This window comes from Borostomias antarcticus (genome assembly GCF_949987555.1).
Source record: "Borostomias antarcticus genome assembly, chromosome: 23".
Lineage (NCBI taxonomy): Eukaryota > Metazoa > Chordata > Actinopteri > Stomiiformes > Stomiidae > Borostomias > Borostomias antarcticus.
This window is the reverse complement of record NC_140256.1, coordinates 29,371-43,422: the sequence shown is the minus strand read 5'-3', so window position 1 is coordinate 43,422 and position 14,052 is coordinate 29,371. Positions and strand designations below refer to the sequence as shown.

Below are 14,052 nucleotides of genomic sequence, written 5' to 3'. Positions count from 1 at the left end.
CACTTGCTAACCCCAACTGCATCAGATACATTTTTGTATAATTTTTACTCAGAGGATACTTAAGATATGAAAACAGTATTTTGTGACGAGTTTGAATTTGGTTGACAAATCACCAGGTTGAATCAGGGCGATGGGGAAACCTCCGGTTGAAAATACGCTGGTTGCTCACTGGGTAATGTTATGGAAGCTGCTGCTAGTTGTTGTGAGCTCATGAGATAACTGGCTATCCTGCTCTTATTGTGCTGGATTAGCATTGGAAGCATTGGAACTGATGTGTCCAGGCGACGAGACCTATCTTCATTTATCAGACATTATTTCATGTCATTTCAATTCACAGCTATTTCAGTGGCTTGACTAGCTTCCGTCCTACCAGTCCTGAACAGAAACAAGCCAGCCCCGCACATAAGCCAGGCTGGACCTGGCCTGGTTCTCTTAACATAATTCCTTTCTCCCTTACTTACTTCGTCACTCCTCTGATTAACTCCACCTTGCTGTGTTTATTCCTCAGTTCATTCCCATGCCTGTGTTGTATGGAGTCTTCCTCTACATGGGGGTGGCTTCCCTCAACGGTGTTCAGGTAAGTCTCTTCTCACCAGCCCTATAGGGAGCATTACCTCAGGGGCAGGTACCTACCTACCTACTAACCTACTTACCTAACTACCTATGCATCTACCAACCTACATACTTAACTACCTACGCATCTACCTACCTACCTACCTACCTATGTACCAACCTACCTACCTACCAACGCACCTACCTACCTACCTACCTACGTACCAACCTACCTACCTACCTACCTATGTACCAACCTACCTACCTACCAACGCACCTACCTTCCTACCTACCTACCGACCTACCTATGTACCAATCTACCCACCTATCTACCTACCTGCCTGCCTACCTGCCCGCCTACATCTACCTTCCTAACCCTAACCCCACAGTTAATATGTGTTGGATTTCATCTCTCTCTGTCTGTCTGTAGTTCATGGACCGTCTGAAGCTGCTCCTCATGCCAGCCAAGCACCAGCCTGACTTAATCTACCTGCGCCACGTGCCCCTGAGGAAGGTCCATCTGTTCACCTTCATCCAAGTCCTGTGTTTGGCCCTGCTCTGGATCCTCAAGTCTACCGTGGCTGCCATCATCTTCCCCGTCATGGTGAGATTCACTTCATATATGTTTACTACTAGACATACCTGTACAGCCTGGATGTATGAATGTATGTATGTATATATGTGTATTATTATTACTAACTATCATCTTCCCCGTCATGGTGAGATTCGCTTCATATATGTGTACTACTAGACATACCTATACAGCCTGGATGTATGTATGTATGTGTATTATTACTAGCCATCATCTTCCCGTCATGGGGAAATTCACTTCATCACATGTGGACCTTGGTGCTGAGTCGTATGGTGCAGAGTCGTATGGTGCAGAGTCGTATGGTGCAGAGTCGTATGGTCCTGAGTCGTATGGTTCTGAGTCGTATAGTGCTGAGTCATATGGTTCTGAGTCATATGGTGCTGAGTCAGACGCTCTTCATAGCCTCGCTCCAGCCCCTGAATCTGACTTAAGAATTTTCAGAATGTGATTCAGGGGCTGTAAAAGTTCTTGTCCAAAGTGATTTCTCAGTTGGAATTCCAACCAGGCCAATCAGTGTCCTGCACAATGTGATTGGTTAGATGGATGAACTAATCGCTGAGGACTCCTTCGACAACGCCATCACAGAAAACGGCTGCAATGGGAGCAGACTAAAATATGAAGTGAAACAAAATGGTAATTCACTTTGAATTCAGAGCGTCAGGCTACACCCTTCAATCAACAATTCTAAACTAGTATTACAAGAGAAAGAATTGTCATACAGATATCTACAGTAGGTCTGCACCGTGTGTTAACTTACATCCTTAGCATTGGTCATGTGGTGTTGCATTGAATAATAGTAATAGTTTTGCTATCTAGGGTAGCAGTTAGTAGCCTGACTGATTCGCCATTTTGTTTCGCTTCATTATTCAGTCTGAACAGGTCCGTTGCTGAAGAGGGAGTCCTCGGCGATTAGTTCATCCTCCTAACCAATCACAGCATTTTACATCGCATTCAAAGGACACTGATTGGCCTGGTTGGAATTCCAACTAAGAAATCCCTCTGGACAAGAGCTTTACCAGACCCTGTATTGCATTCCAAAAATTTAAGTGGGCGTGCAATTCAGGAAATGGACCCAGGCTAAGCAGTTAGTCCAGGTGGCAATAAATAAAGAACTTGTAAAAAAAAAAACAGGGGCTGGTGTCACATCCCTGGTGCCCACCAACACTGCCGAGATGCCCTTGAGCCAGGCTCTGGTCCCCTGCTTCTCCAGGGCCTGGGCTGCGGCTGAGCCTGTACTGTGACCTCTGTGGAAATGCATCTGTCTTCTCTTTTCATTTTAAAACCAACCAGTTTTGACAGCTGTGTTTGCTGTTGTTACCTGGCCACTAGCCCTGGTTGGGACCAGATTCTCCACGCTATCCTTTGATTTAGATACACCTGTATATATACTGGTTATATGATAGTAGTCCTTGATTTGAGAAGTTCTTGAGTGGGGAGACCTTTAAATATTTCAGGGGGCAAGTGATATTCTAGGGCTCTTTGAGGGATCTAGGATATCGTTTTGCATCCGGTCCAGCACTTCCAAGTCCCCTTGATACGGTTTACTCTATAATACTCTATGTGATAATGCTGAGCCTTGTTCCCTTGTTGTCAAAGATAACTTGTCGGGGCAAGGCTGATAAGTGTCTACTGAACAAAATGGCAGCCATAATGTTTTGTGTATGCACAGGGTATTTCTTGGGGTTAGGGTAATTTGCATTTGTTATATATAAAGAAGACACATTTTGTTCATAGTATTGACTGCTAAACATTTTAAAGGATTTTGAATATGAATTATATTAGCCAAGATATTGTACTTTGTTCAAATTGAAATAGGTGGAATAGATGAAAGGGTGGTATGAAGGAGAGGGACATGCCAACATAAGAATGGCTTTACTAATAATACAACACAAATCACTGCCTTCAGACACTACCCTTTCAGTATCATGAGTGATCTGCTTTTCTAAGTGGCTGATTTTCTACTTCTTAGATCCTGGCTCTTGTAGCTGTGAGGAAGTTCATGGACTACCTCTTCTCCCAACACGAGCTCAGCTTCCTGGATGACGTCATCCCTGAGAAGGACAAGAAGAAGAAGGAGGATGAGAAGAAGAAGAAAAAGAAGAGGAGGAGCATCGACAGTGACATAGATGATGTAAGGATTTCCTCTAACATACTTTTTTAATGATTATTTGATACTTATGGAATTACAATTTACAGTGGAAGTTGAAGTGGAATTGTGCGTGTGTGTGTGAGATACATACTGTAGGCCTATGTGTGTATTTGCCCAAAATGACATGCATGTATGTTTGAGTGTTTGTGTGTGTGTGTGTGTGTGTGTTTGCTGTATGAATTTCCTTAACTATATATAGAGCGTAGGATGACCTTTACCATGACTGATTCAGGATTCAGGTTCAGAGTGTTTCTCTTCCATTGCTGTTTCACCTACAGTCTGACTACCCTTACAATGAGAATGTTCCCAGCATTAAAATCCCCATGGACATGATGGAGCAGGAGCCATTCTTAGGCGATAAGGCCTCTGACAGTGAGTAGAACTGACCTGCCCTGACTCACGATGGAGGGATGAATGGAAGGCTTCCCCTCCTCCTCTCCCCTGCTCCTGGCCTCTCTCTCTCTCTCTCTCTCTCTCTCTGTTGGGGAATGTGTCTGTCACTGCCTGCTTCTCTTTCACCGCCTGTCATTCACTGCATGACACTAACTATTGTCCTTCTTGTTCTGTCTCTCTCTGTTGTTTCCCGACACTCTTATTTTGTTTTAATCATATAATCTCTTTCAGTCCTTTTTCACCACTTTCAATGTATCAGAAGTGCTTGTCATGAGCCATGTTTCCATAAAGCCTTTTAATGCACATTTTGAAGTATATCACATTATACATTTTATGGAAACGGCAAAATTAGAAAAATAAAATGGACTGATGAGGAGACCAAACAATTCCTCGGTCTCATCCATGAAAGGAACATTGCTCTCTCCTGGTTTGTTTGTTTGCCTATAGCCTCTGTTTACTTCCACCTAACGTAGCCATATAGCCTACAACGTGTCATCCTCTGATAAACTTATACTTTACGTAGTCTAGTTAATTCGCTCAAAACAGTTAATGGAAATGCACAAGATGCTGTAGTGGAAATAAATCTGATCGAGACTAAAGGATTTGCCAAGGTTCACTCAAAGAGGTTAAGTCTGATTTATTAAGAAAACATACGAGCGCAAGGACTTCAGGATAACGCATGTGAGTGGTTCATCCGACAGAAGTGAAACAGACTGGTGTTGAGCGGTCTTATATTCAAGCAAAAGCCAGCTTACCCATCTGTACACGTCATAATAAATGGCGGACATCATCAACAGTGGTCAAGAGTTCAGACGTGATATTAGAAAGCGCGGTACATTTTTAATAGGTTTCAGGTAGGGACAATAGAACAATGGAATGTCACTCTAGCCAGACTGAAAGTCTGGGGTATGTCGACCTCCTGGAGATATCATCCTGTTATAAATGACGTTAGTACAGCCAGGGGTTTTGCATGTGAAAGGTTGAGGGAGGTAGAGTGAAACTGTTAAACAAAAGGACAAGGCTGAGGATAACAATTTCTATGACAATGCACTTTTTTTTTTTTGCGAACTTTCAAAAGTTTGTTTAAAATGTGCTTGACATTTTAGGGAAACATGGCTATGGTAATGCTGTCTTGGTTCATGTATACAGTTTGTGATATTTCTACCTTCACTAATCAAAAGCTGATTGCTGTACTACAAAGCAGGCTTGATCTAGTCAAGCTCATGTAAAGTCAGCGTGTTTGAGTTAGCTCCACATCCCAGCCCAGGCTAACTCTGTACTATAAAGGCAGATCGTGATCCAACCCCCCCAAAGCTCTATTCATGCTTGGTCACTCAAGCTAAGTGTACATACATGTCTTGGCCAATCACTCCAGAGAGAGTCAATCTGATTTCATTGGTCCTCAATGCATATAAATAGGTAGAAACTATCCAAGAACATCATAATGATAAGAGCCAGGGGCATGGATGGATGGATGGGCAGTTTTAATTTGAGTAATCTAATCCTGAGCCCGCCCCTGAGTTGGGAGCTCAGTTCTGGAGCCCACGTGGAAAATTGTGAACCAGCAGGGAATTCTGTCCTGCTCAGTTGCATGTTTCTATAGTGGGGAGTATGTGTATAATCTGGTGTTGATCTGGGCCGGGGAGAGTCTAGAAATAACTCCCATGATGAGTCACGCTGGATGTGTAGCTTGCCAAGCGGTGGCTAACTTCTGTGCCATGTCTTTCTTCTTCCGTAGGAGAGAAGGACCCATCTTTCCTTGAACACCACACATCATGCTGAGAAGCTGCGTTACTACCATGCCAACAGCTTGTCAAGGTGAGACCAGTAGTTACCTAGTTACCATGCTAATGTAACCCTTCTCTTTTCTCTCTGCCTCACACACCAGTCAGGACGCCAGGTTCATCGCTCATCCAGCTTTTATTGCACACTCTGTTTTTAACACAGATGGGATGGTTGCTGTCACTCAGATGTGCTGCCCTTTACATATACACTCGTCCGTTGTCACAGTCAAAAGGGCGCAGCTTACTACTGATTTAACTCATTTGAACAGATGCAAAGTGATCGTATAGTTTCCTAACTTATTCCTAATTTATCTAAATGTATCTATGCACTCAACAATATCAAACTTCATACACATACATTTCTCCACACAAACATACCTGTTTTTAACACAGATGGGATGGTTGCTGTCACTCAGATGTGCTGCCCTTTACATACTAAGAACAAAATGAAATAAAGAAAGGGGGAAAAGATCCCGCCGTCAAAACACCAGCCACGCGACGGGCAGTAGCCAGCCTACTGTAGCTAGCTAACGGCTCCAAGACAGACACGTTAGCTCACTCGCTAAAATAGTAAAATACATCACACAAGAAGCAAATTAACCGTCAGAAAACAAATAGAAAACAAACATCTGACAAATCATACAATCTTAGATCCTCTCAATAGGATCTTATTCGACGATATCTACAAAACGGCAGAGCACGATCTCAACTCACCACACTCGTCCGTTGTCACAGTCAAAAGGGACGAGCAGGCAGCTTAACAGCAAATATACATAGCAACCACCCACTCCAAACCACACGGGGGCGCTCCAATACATGGTCACATGTATGGTATGCCTGTATGGACAACCAGAACAATTCAACAATTCACTCAAGGTGAAGATAAAATAAAACATAATTTTGGCGAACTTCAATTATCAATAACAACTCTGTTACACTAACAGCTTGTCAAGGTGACCAGTAGTTTAGCGGCCATGAAAAACCGCTGTCAAAGGATGTGATGCAACATGCAAGTGTGTAAATGTGCATGTTTACCTGTGTCTGTCGGTGTGTGTCTGTGTGTGTGTGTGTGTGAGAGAGAGAGAGAGAGAGAGTGAAAGTGTGTACAGGGTTTGACAAATGAAGCTTTCAGGTTTGTCCATCAAGTCAGGCACGATTAAAGGTGCAGTGTGTAGTTCCATCTAGTGGTGAGGTTGCAGATTGCAGCCAATTAACAAGGTTAGAAGGAGGCACCTGGAAAACCCAGGCAGATAGCAATCTGGAGGAAAAACACTGGGAGCTGGCTAGCAAGACAGTACTAGAGATGGGTAGTTACCACGGGAGCTAGCTAGCAACACAGTACTAGAGATAGGTAGTTAACACGGGAGCTAGCTAGCAAGACAGTACTAGAGAAAGGTAGTTACCACGGGAGCTAGCTAGCAACACAGTACTAGAGATAGGTAGTTACCATGGGAGCTAGCTAGCAAGACAGTACTAGAGATAGGTAGTTACCACGGGAGCTAGCTAGCAACACAGTCCTAGAGATAGGTAGTTACCACGGGAGCTAGCTAGCAACACAGTACTAGAGCTAGTTAGTTACAGTATCACAGGAGCTAGCTAGCAACACTGTACTATGGCTAATTAGTTACCACAGGAGATAGCTAGTAACACTGTATGAGGGCTAGTTAGCGTATAGGGTGGTCTTAACTCCCATACTTGGGAGGGGCAGTCTTAACGCCCAAATGCTGCGACAAGACTGATTCCTGGGCTTGTGCTAGCGACATTTAACCGACTCTCCTACATCATAGAGTCTACCTTCATATTTTCAGCTTGTTATGTGCATATTTAGTTATATAAAAACAACCACAAATCATCACTATGAATTCTGTGAAGTGTCGCCCTGAAAATATTGCTTTGCAATGCCTCGTCATGTATGAGAATTCCATATTACTGTACCAACATTACTGTACATAAGAGTTTGTGGAATGGGAGTTAACGCAGCCCCCCTCCAGGATTCCAAATTGCAGCGCTTTGAAAACCAGAATTGTTTAGAGGACACTTTGAACTACAAAGTAAGCTAAATTGTTATCACCAAACATTGTCTGGTTTATACATTTACAGTTTGTGTGACGTTGTCAGCTCAGAGTGGGTGTCAACATAGCCCCTTCCACTAGTTACCACAGGAGCTAGCCAGCAACACTGTACTAGGGCTAGTTAGTTACCACAGGAGATAGCTTGTAACACTGTACTAGGGCTAGTTAGTTACCACAGGAGATAGCTTGTAACACTGTACTAGGGCTAGTTAGTTACCACAGGAGCTAGCAACACTGTACTAGGGCTAGTTAGTTAGTTACCACAGGCATAAGGCAAGTGCACTGACAGCAACAAGTGACAGTTGTGAACAGAGAAAGACACAGAGCAGACACAGAGAACAGGGGACACACTGGGAAACAGCCACTGGGAAACAGCGACTGCAGAGTGGGGAACAATTACTGGAGAACAGGGGAACAGGGCGGAACGTGACTATATCAGCACATAATGCATAGCTACGTAGCTGAACAACCCAATGGTCCATGACTGCTGCTGGCTGTATCAAAAGTGGGATGAAACAACATGTTTTTTTCAATGGTGGCATGACATATTATCTACTTTAGTTTCCTGACAGAGAGTGTGGATGTCATCATCATCATCATCATCATCATCTTCATCCGCTTATCCAGGGTCGGGTCGCGGAGGCAGCAGCTCCAGCAGGGGCCCCCAGACATCCCTTTCCCTAGCAGCATCAACCAGCTCTGCCTGGGGAATCTTTAGCCGCTCACAGGCCAGTGCGGAGATGTAGTCCCGCCACCTAGTCCTGGGTCTACCCCGCGGCCTCCTCCCAGCCGGACACGCCTGGAACACCTCCCTAGGGAGGCGCCCAGGAGGCATCCTCACTAGATGCTCGAACCACCTCAACTGGCTCCTTTCGACGCAAAGGAGCAGCGGCTCTACTCCGAGTCTCTCCCGGATGACTGAACTTCTCACCCGATCTCTCAGGGAGACCCCAGCCACCCTCCGGAGAAAACTCATTTCGGCCGCTTGTATCTGTGATCTCGTTCTTTCGGTCATGACCCATCCTTCATGACCATAGGTGAGGGTGGGGACGAAGATAGACCGGTAGATCGAGAGCTTTGCCTTTTTGCTCAGCTCTCTTTTCGTCACAACAGTGCGGTAAAGCGACTGCAGAACCGCACCAGCTGCTCCGATTCTCCGGCCAAACTCCCTCTCCATGGTTCCCTCACTCGTGAACAAGACCCCCAGATACTTGAACTCCTTCACTTGGGGTAAGGACTCATTTCCTACTCGGAGCGGACAGGCCACCGGTTTCCTGCTGAGAACCATGGCCTCAGATTTAGAAGTGCTTATTCTCATCCCAGCCGCTTCACACTCAGTTGCGAACCTATCCAGAGAGTGCTGGAGTTCGCAGGCAGCTGATGCCATCAGGACCACATCATCTGCAAAAAGCAGTGACGTGATCCCCAGCTCACCGAACTGCAAACCCACCTCCCCCCGGCTACGCCTCGATATCCTGTCCATGAAAATCACAAACAGGATTGGTGACAAAGCGCAGCCCTGGCGGAGGCCAACACCCACCGGAAAGGAAGACGACTTACTGCCGAGGACCCGGACACAGCTCTCGCTCTGGGTGTACAGGGATTGGATGGCCCTAAGTAGGGACCCCCTCACCCCATACTCCCGCATAACCCTCCACAAGACCTCTCGAGGGACCCGGTCGTAAGCCTTCTCCAAGTCCACAAAACACATGTAGACAGGTTGGGCAAACTCCCAAGCCCCCTCCAAGATCCTTGCGAGAGTGAAGAGCTGGTCGGTAGTTCCACGACCAGGACGAAATCCGCATTGTTCCTCTTCGATCTGAGGTTCGACTATCGGCCGGACCCTCCTTTCCAGCACCTTGGAGTAAACTTTCCCTGGGAGGCTGAGTAATGTGATGCCTCTATAATTCGCACACACCCTCTGGTCCCCTCTTTTGAATATTAGGACCACCACCCCAGTCTGCCACTCCTTCGGCACTGACCCAGACTTCCACGCAATGTTACAGAGGCGTGTCAACCAAGACAGCCCCTCTACACCCAGCGCCTTCAGCATTTCTGGACGGATCTCATCAGTCCCTGGGGCTCTGCCACTGTGGAGTTGTTTGACTACCTCAGTGACCTCCTCCAAGGACATTGACGACCCCCCATCATCTTCCGGCTCTGCCTCGATCGTAGAGGGTGGATTAGTCGGGTTCAGGAGTTCCTCAAAGTGCTCCTTCCAACGCTCAACAACCTCCTCAGTTGAGGTCAGCAGTGTCCCCTCCTTGCTGTATACAGCTTGGATGGTCCCCCGCTTTCCTTTCCTGAGGTGTCTGATGGTCTTCCAGAAACACTTTGGTGCCGACCGAAAGTCCTTCTCCATGGTTTCTCCGAACTCCTCCCACACCCGCTGCTTTGCCTTGGTCACGGCCGAAGCCGCAGCACTCCGGGCCATTCGATACCCTGCAACTGTTTCTGGGGTCTCCTGGGCTAACATAACCCGGAAGGCCTCCTTCTTCAGTCGGACGGCTTCCCTCACCACCGCTGTCCACCACGGTGTCCGAGGGTTACCGCCCCTTGAGGTACCTATGGCCCTCAGGCCACAGCTCCCAGCCGCAGCTTCAGCAATGGAGGCTTTGAACACCGACCATGCTCGATGTCCCCAACCTCCACAGGGATGCCTGAGAAGCTCCGCCGGAGGTGGCAATTGAAATCTCTCCGGACAGGCTCTTCCTCCAGGCGTTCCCAGTTCACCCTCACTACACGCTTGGGTTTTCCAGGTCTGTCCAGAAGTTTCCCCCGCCATCGAAACCAGCTCACCACCAGATGGTGATCAGTGGACAGCTCTGCCCCTCTCTTTACCCGAGTGTCCAAAACGCATGGCCTCAGATCAGATGATACGATAACGAAATCGATCATCGACCTTCGGCCTAAGGTGTTCTGATGCCAGGTGTACTTGTGGGCATCCTTGTGTTCGAACATGGTGTTTGTTATGGACAAACCGTGACTAGCACAGAAGTCCAACAACAAAACACCACTCGGGTTCAGATCGTGGTGGCCATGCCTCCCAATCACGCCCCTCCAAGTTTCTCCATCATTGCCTACGTGTGCATTGAAGTCCCCCAGTAGGACACTGGAGTCCCCTGCAGGAGCCCCCAAAAGGACTCCACTCAGGGTCTGCAGGAAGGCTGAGTACTCTGAACTGCTGTTCGGTGCATAAGCACAAACCACAGTCAGAGTCCCCCCCCCCCACAGTCCTAAGGCGCAGGGAGGCGACCCTCTCGTCCACTGGGGTGAACTCCAGCACAGAGGCGCTCAGCTGGGGGCTAGCTAGTATAGCCACACCTGCCTTACGCCTCATACCGTGAGCAACTCCGGAGAAGAACAGGGTCCAACCCCTATCCAGGAGTTTGGTTCCGGCGCCGGTGCTGTGCGTGGAGGTAAGCCCCACCAGGTGTAATTGGTATCGCTCCACCTCCCTCACAAGCTCCGGCTCCTTCCCCCCCAGCGAGGTCACGTTCCATGTCCCCAGAGCCAGCCTTTGCCGCCCGGGTCCGGTCCGTCGGTGCCCCCCGCCTTCACCGCCACCTAGTTGGCAGCGCACCCGACCCCGACAATTCCTCCCGCGGGTGGTGGGTCCACGGGACGATGGAGGAGGAGATGGTGCTTCCACGTTGCTTATTCGGGCTGGGCTTGGCCGGGCTCCGTGGTAAGCCCGGCCACCAGGCGCTCGCATGCGGGCCCTCCGTCTGGGCCTGGCTCCTGACGAGGGCCCCGGGCTTCCTCCGGGGCCGGGTCTCTCTTCATTTTTGGTGTTCTGTCATCAGGGTTTTTTCCTGTAACCCCAGGTAGGAGGGCTAGGGGGTACTACCACTTGCCCAAGGTGGACCCCCAGACTAGTGGAGGGAAGGAGGCGTCTTACTTCTCCATTCTAGTTTTGCAACTAGCCACTGCCGCAGAGTGTGGATGTATTTAAAAGAAAACGTAAACACGCCTAGTGCAGGGGTTCTCAACCTTTTTTGAGCCGCGACCCACCCAAAAATGCAGGTTGGTCTTCAGGAGCCCTCCCTGTTGACTCACCCTTGAAACACTGCAGTGACTCGCTTGACTTCAGCACCATGCCATTGGCTCTGCTGTTATACAGGTGCACAATTTAGCACGGAGCTCTGCACGTATTTACATAGACAATTTTCTCTGCTGCAAACACACACTTCTCGGCTCCCCATTTGTGCCAGGGGTCACTATGATATGGCAGCTACCAAACGCACACAGACCTTGCATATTACGACCATAAATATATAACTAGTCAATTTTGCTTTAATTACTGTGTTCAATTTTATTCAAGATCGAACACAATTCTCGACTCAAGCTGAAAAATGGCAATTAGGCAAAATGGGTTAAATACATATTCTTATGCTGGGTAGCTGGGCTTGCAAAATGGCTTTAAGCACAACACAAATACATTTTAGAAATTAATTTGGCTTCAATTACAGTTTCAAAATGATTCATGATCCGACAGCATAACTCATTCTGAAAAAGGTGACGCAACTGTTTTCCGAGCTGAACAATAAGCAAAAACTAGGGCCAGTACATTCTCATGTTATTAAGATTGTTGGGCTGGCAAACACAGTGAAAATACATTTTCCACGCAGGCTTATATTCTCAGTTCATTCACAATTCCTAACATTTAGGCCTGTTGTAGCTTTGTAGCCTATCATCCATGTCATTTTGTATTAATTTCCATTTTGTAACAGTCTATTGGTTCGGTACAGTTACACCTAGGCATTAGGCTTGTATTATGAGTTTGTGCAGGGATAGTATTTATTTTAGTAGTTGTATTCTTGATTTTATGCTGGAGACTGCGACATGAAGATCATCTTCCACTCTGATGAGCCGTAATCTGTATCACTGTTATTGATAAACGTCAGTGAGGAAAAAATCTTCTGGCATAGATATGTAGATCCAAAAATAATAAGTATATCCATAGCAGCCTTCCTTAGTCCTGGGTATTCATAGATATTTACATCTAAAATGAATAAGTATATCCATAGCAGCCTTCCATAGTTATGGGTATTCCGCAGTCACTGACAGCCAAAATTCCTCCAGTGTGCAGGATGCAAAGTAGTCTGTAAAGTGCGGTCAGAGGAGAGGTCCAAAAGGTCATCCTCAAGTTCTGATGGCAGGTGTTGGCCAGTAGAGGTAGTGAAAGGCTGGTGTATCCAGTCGTTTCTCTCTGGGGTGTAATCCTTTGGGATGTACCTGCTGAAACTGTCAAGCAGGCTTCTGAGATGAGTAGCAATAACTATAATGCTTATGTCAAAACTGTCCATGAAGTCTGCGAGCTCAGGGAACATTTCAACACTACCCTCCTCGACTTGCACTTGGAGTTCTATTTGATGTATGACTTGTGCTATATAAATAAACAAAAAAAGTTTTTTGATTGATAGCTACACAGTTTTTATTTTTTTAGCTTAAAAAAAGTAAACAAATAACTGGACTCAGTTTCATTTCATGCCTACCCTGAAGCTCTCTGGCACACTTTGAAAACCTCTAGTCTGTAAATTAAACACTTGTTGTATAGTTTAGACATTTTGTCTCTCAGTGAATTGATTACTTGGATGACACAGTGATATAAAATTATTTGTTTCCACTAGTATCAATCTGGATGAATTAATATTCCTCCAGTTCAAACTTGATAAGAGTCAATGTCCTCTTTTCATAATTCTGAGCACTAATGCCTTTCTGTTTGTCTGTTTTACAGCCCTGATACAAGCCCAGTAAAATCTGTGCCTCAGATTAGAATAGACCTTGACCCGGATGACAACGGATTCTACTGGAAGAGTTGTGGGTCTGAGACCTTCCTTTAGAACCCCCTCCACTGCCTACCAGCCCTGCCAATCCTTACACATGCTAAAAAAAGGCCTAAAAAGACCTAGAACGCACACACCTGAAAATCTTTCTCCTACATAACCTAATCAAACCCAAAGGATCTAATCCAGCTGTGAATGAGCAGTGCCACAAAGGGAAGTCTACAATTAAAAAACTGGATAAAGAAGTCTGTCTTGAACACTGCATTATTTTTCTGTAAGGAAGCTATTTTATATAGCCCTGCTTAATGCAATTCCACTGTACAGTAGATTATCTTTTTCTCTTATGTACGTGAGAGATACTGTGTCTGACAGACATAAGTCATTTACTACTTACTACTGTTCTATGCAATCCTTCCCAGTCACTTGCTGATTCATAGATGTGCTGCAGCTGTTTTTGACCACGCATGGAGACCCATCCTGGTTTTTTCACATTGGTCTTTTTCTGACATTTGATTACAATATAAAAGGAATTACTATTACGTTTTCCAGTAGCAGGAAAGTAATTTTTAGATTTTTCTTTTTTGTTTTGTTTTGTAGCTCTACCTCTTATTTTAGGTGATGTGAAAATGCAATGTGTTGTATTTTTTTCAGCATGGATTGTTATGTTCTGTTCATTTAATGTACCTCTAGTACAAATGATTCAAGAGATTAATGTATTATT

At 46.0% G+C, this 14,052-nt stretch overlaps 1 protein-coding gene across 2 annotated transcripts in view; it reads left to right on the top strand.

Moving 5' to 3' along the window:
* slc4a4a (solute carrier family 4 member 4a) overlaps positions 1-13,388 on the top strand; it is a gene marked incomplete at both ends in the record, with an annotated part of 91,382 nt that extends 77,994 nt beyond the window's left edge. The window contains 5 exons of one of the 2 annotated variants that reach the window (XM_084457003.1): positions 509-577; positions 983-1,156; positions 3,114-3,275; positions 5,425-5,504; positions 13,283-13,388. In XM_084457003.1, coding sequence (XP_084313129.1) covers positions 509-577; positions 983-1,156; positions 3,114-3,275; positions 5,425-5,504; positions 13,283-13,388 — 591 coding nt within the window. Of the gene's footprint in view, positions 1-508; positions 578-982; positions 1,157-3,113; positions 3,276-3,571; positions 3,666-5,424; positions 5,505-13,282 lie in introns of those variants that run through there. The other variant, XM_084457002.1, reaches the window with a different exon arrangement.
* Between the last annotated feature and the right edge of the window lie 664 nt (positions 13,389-14,052).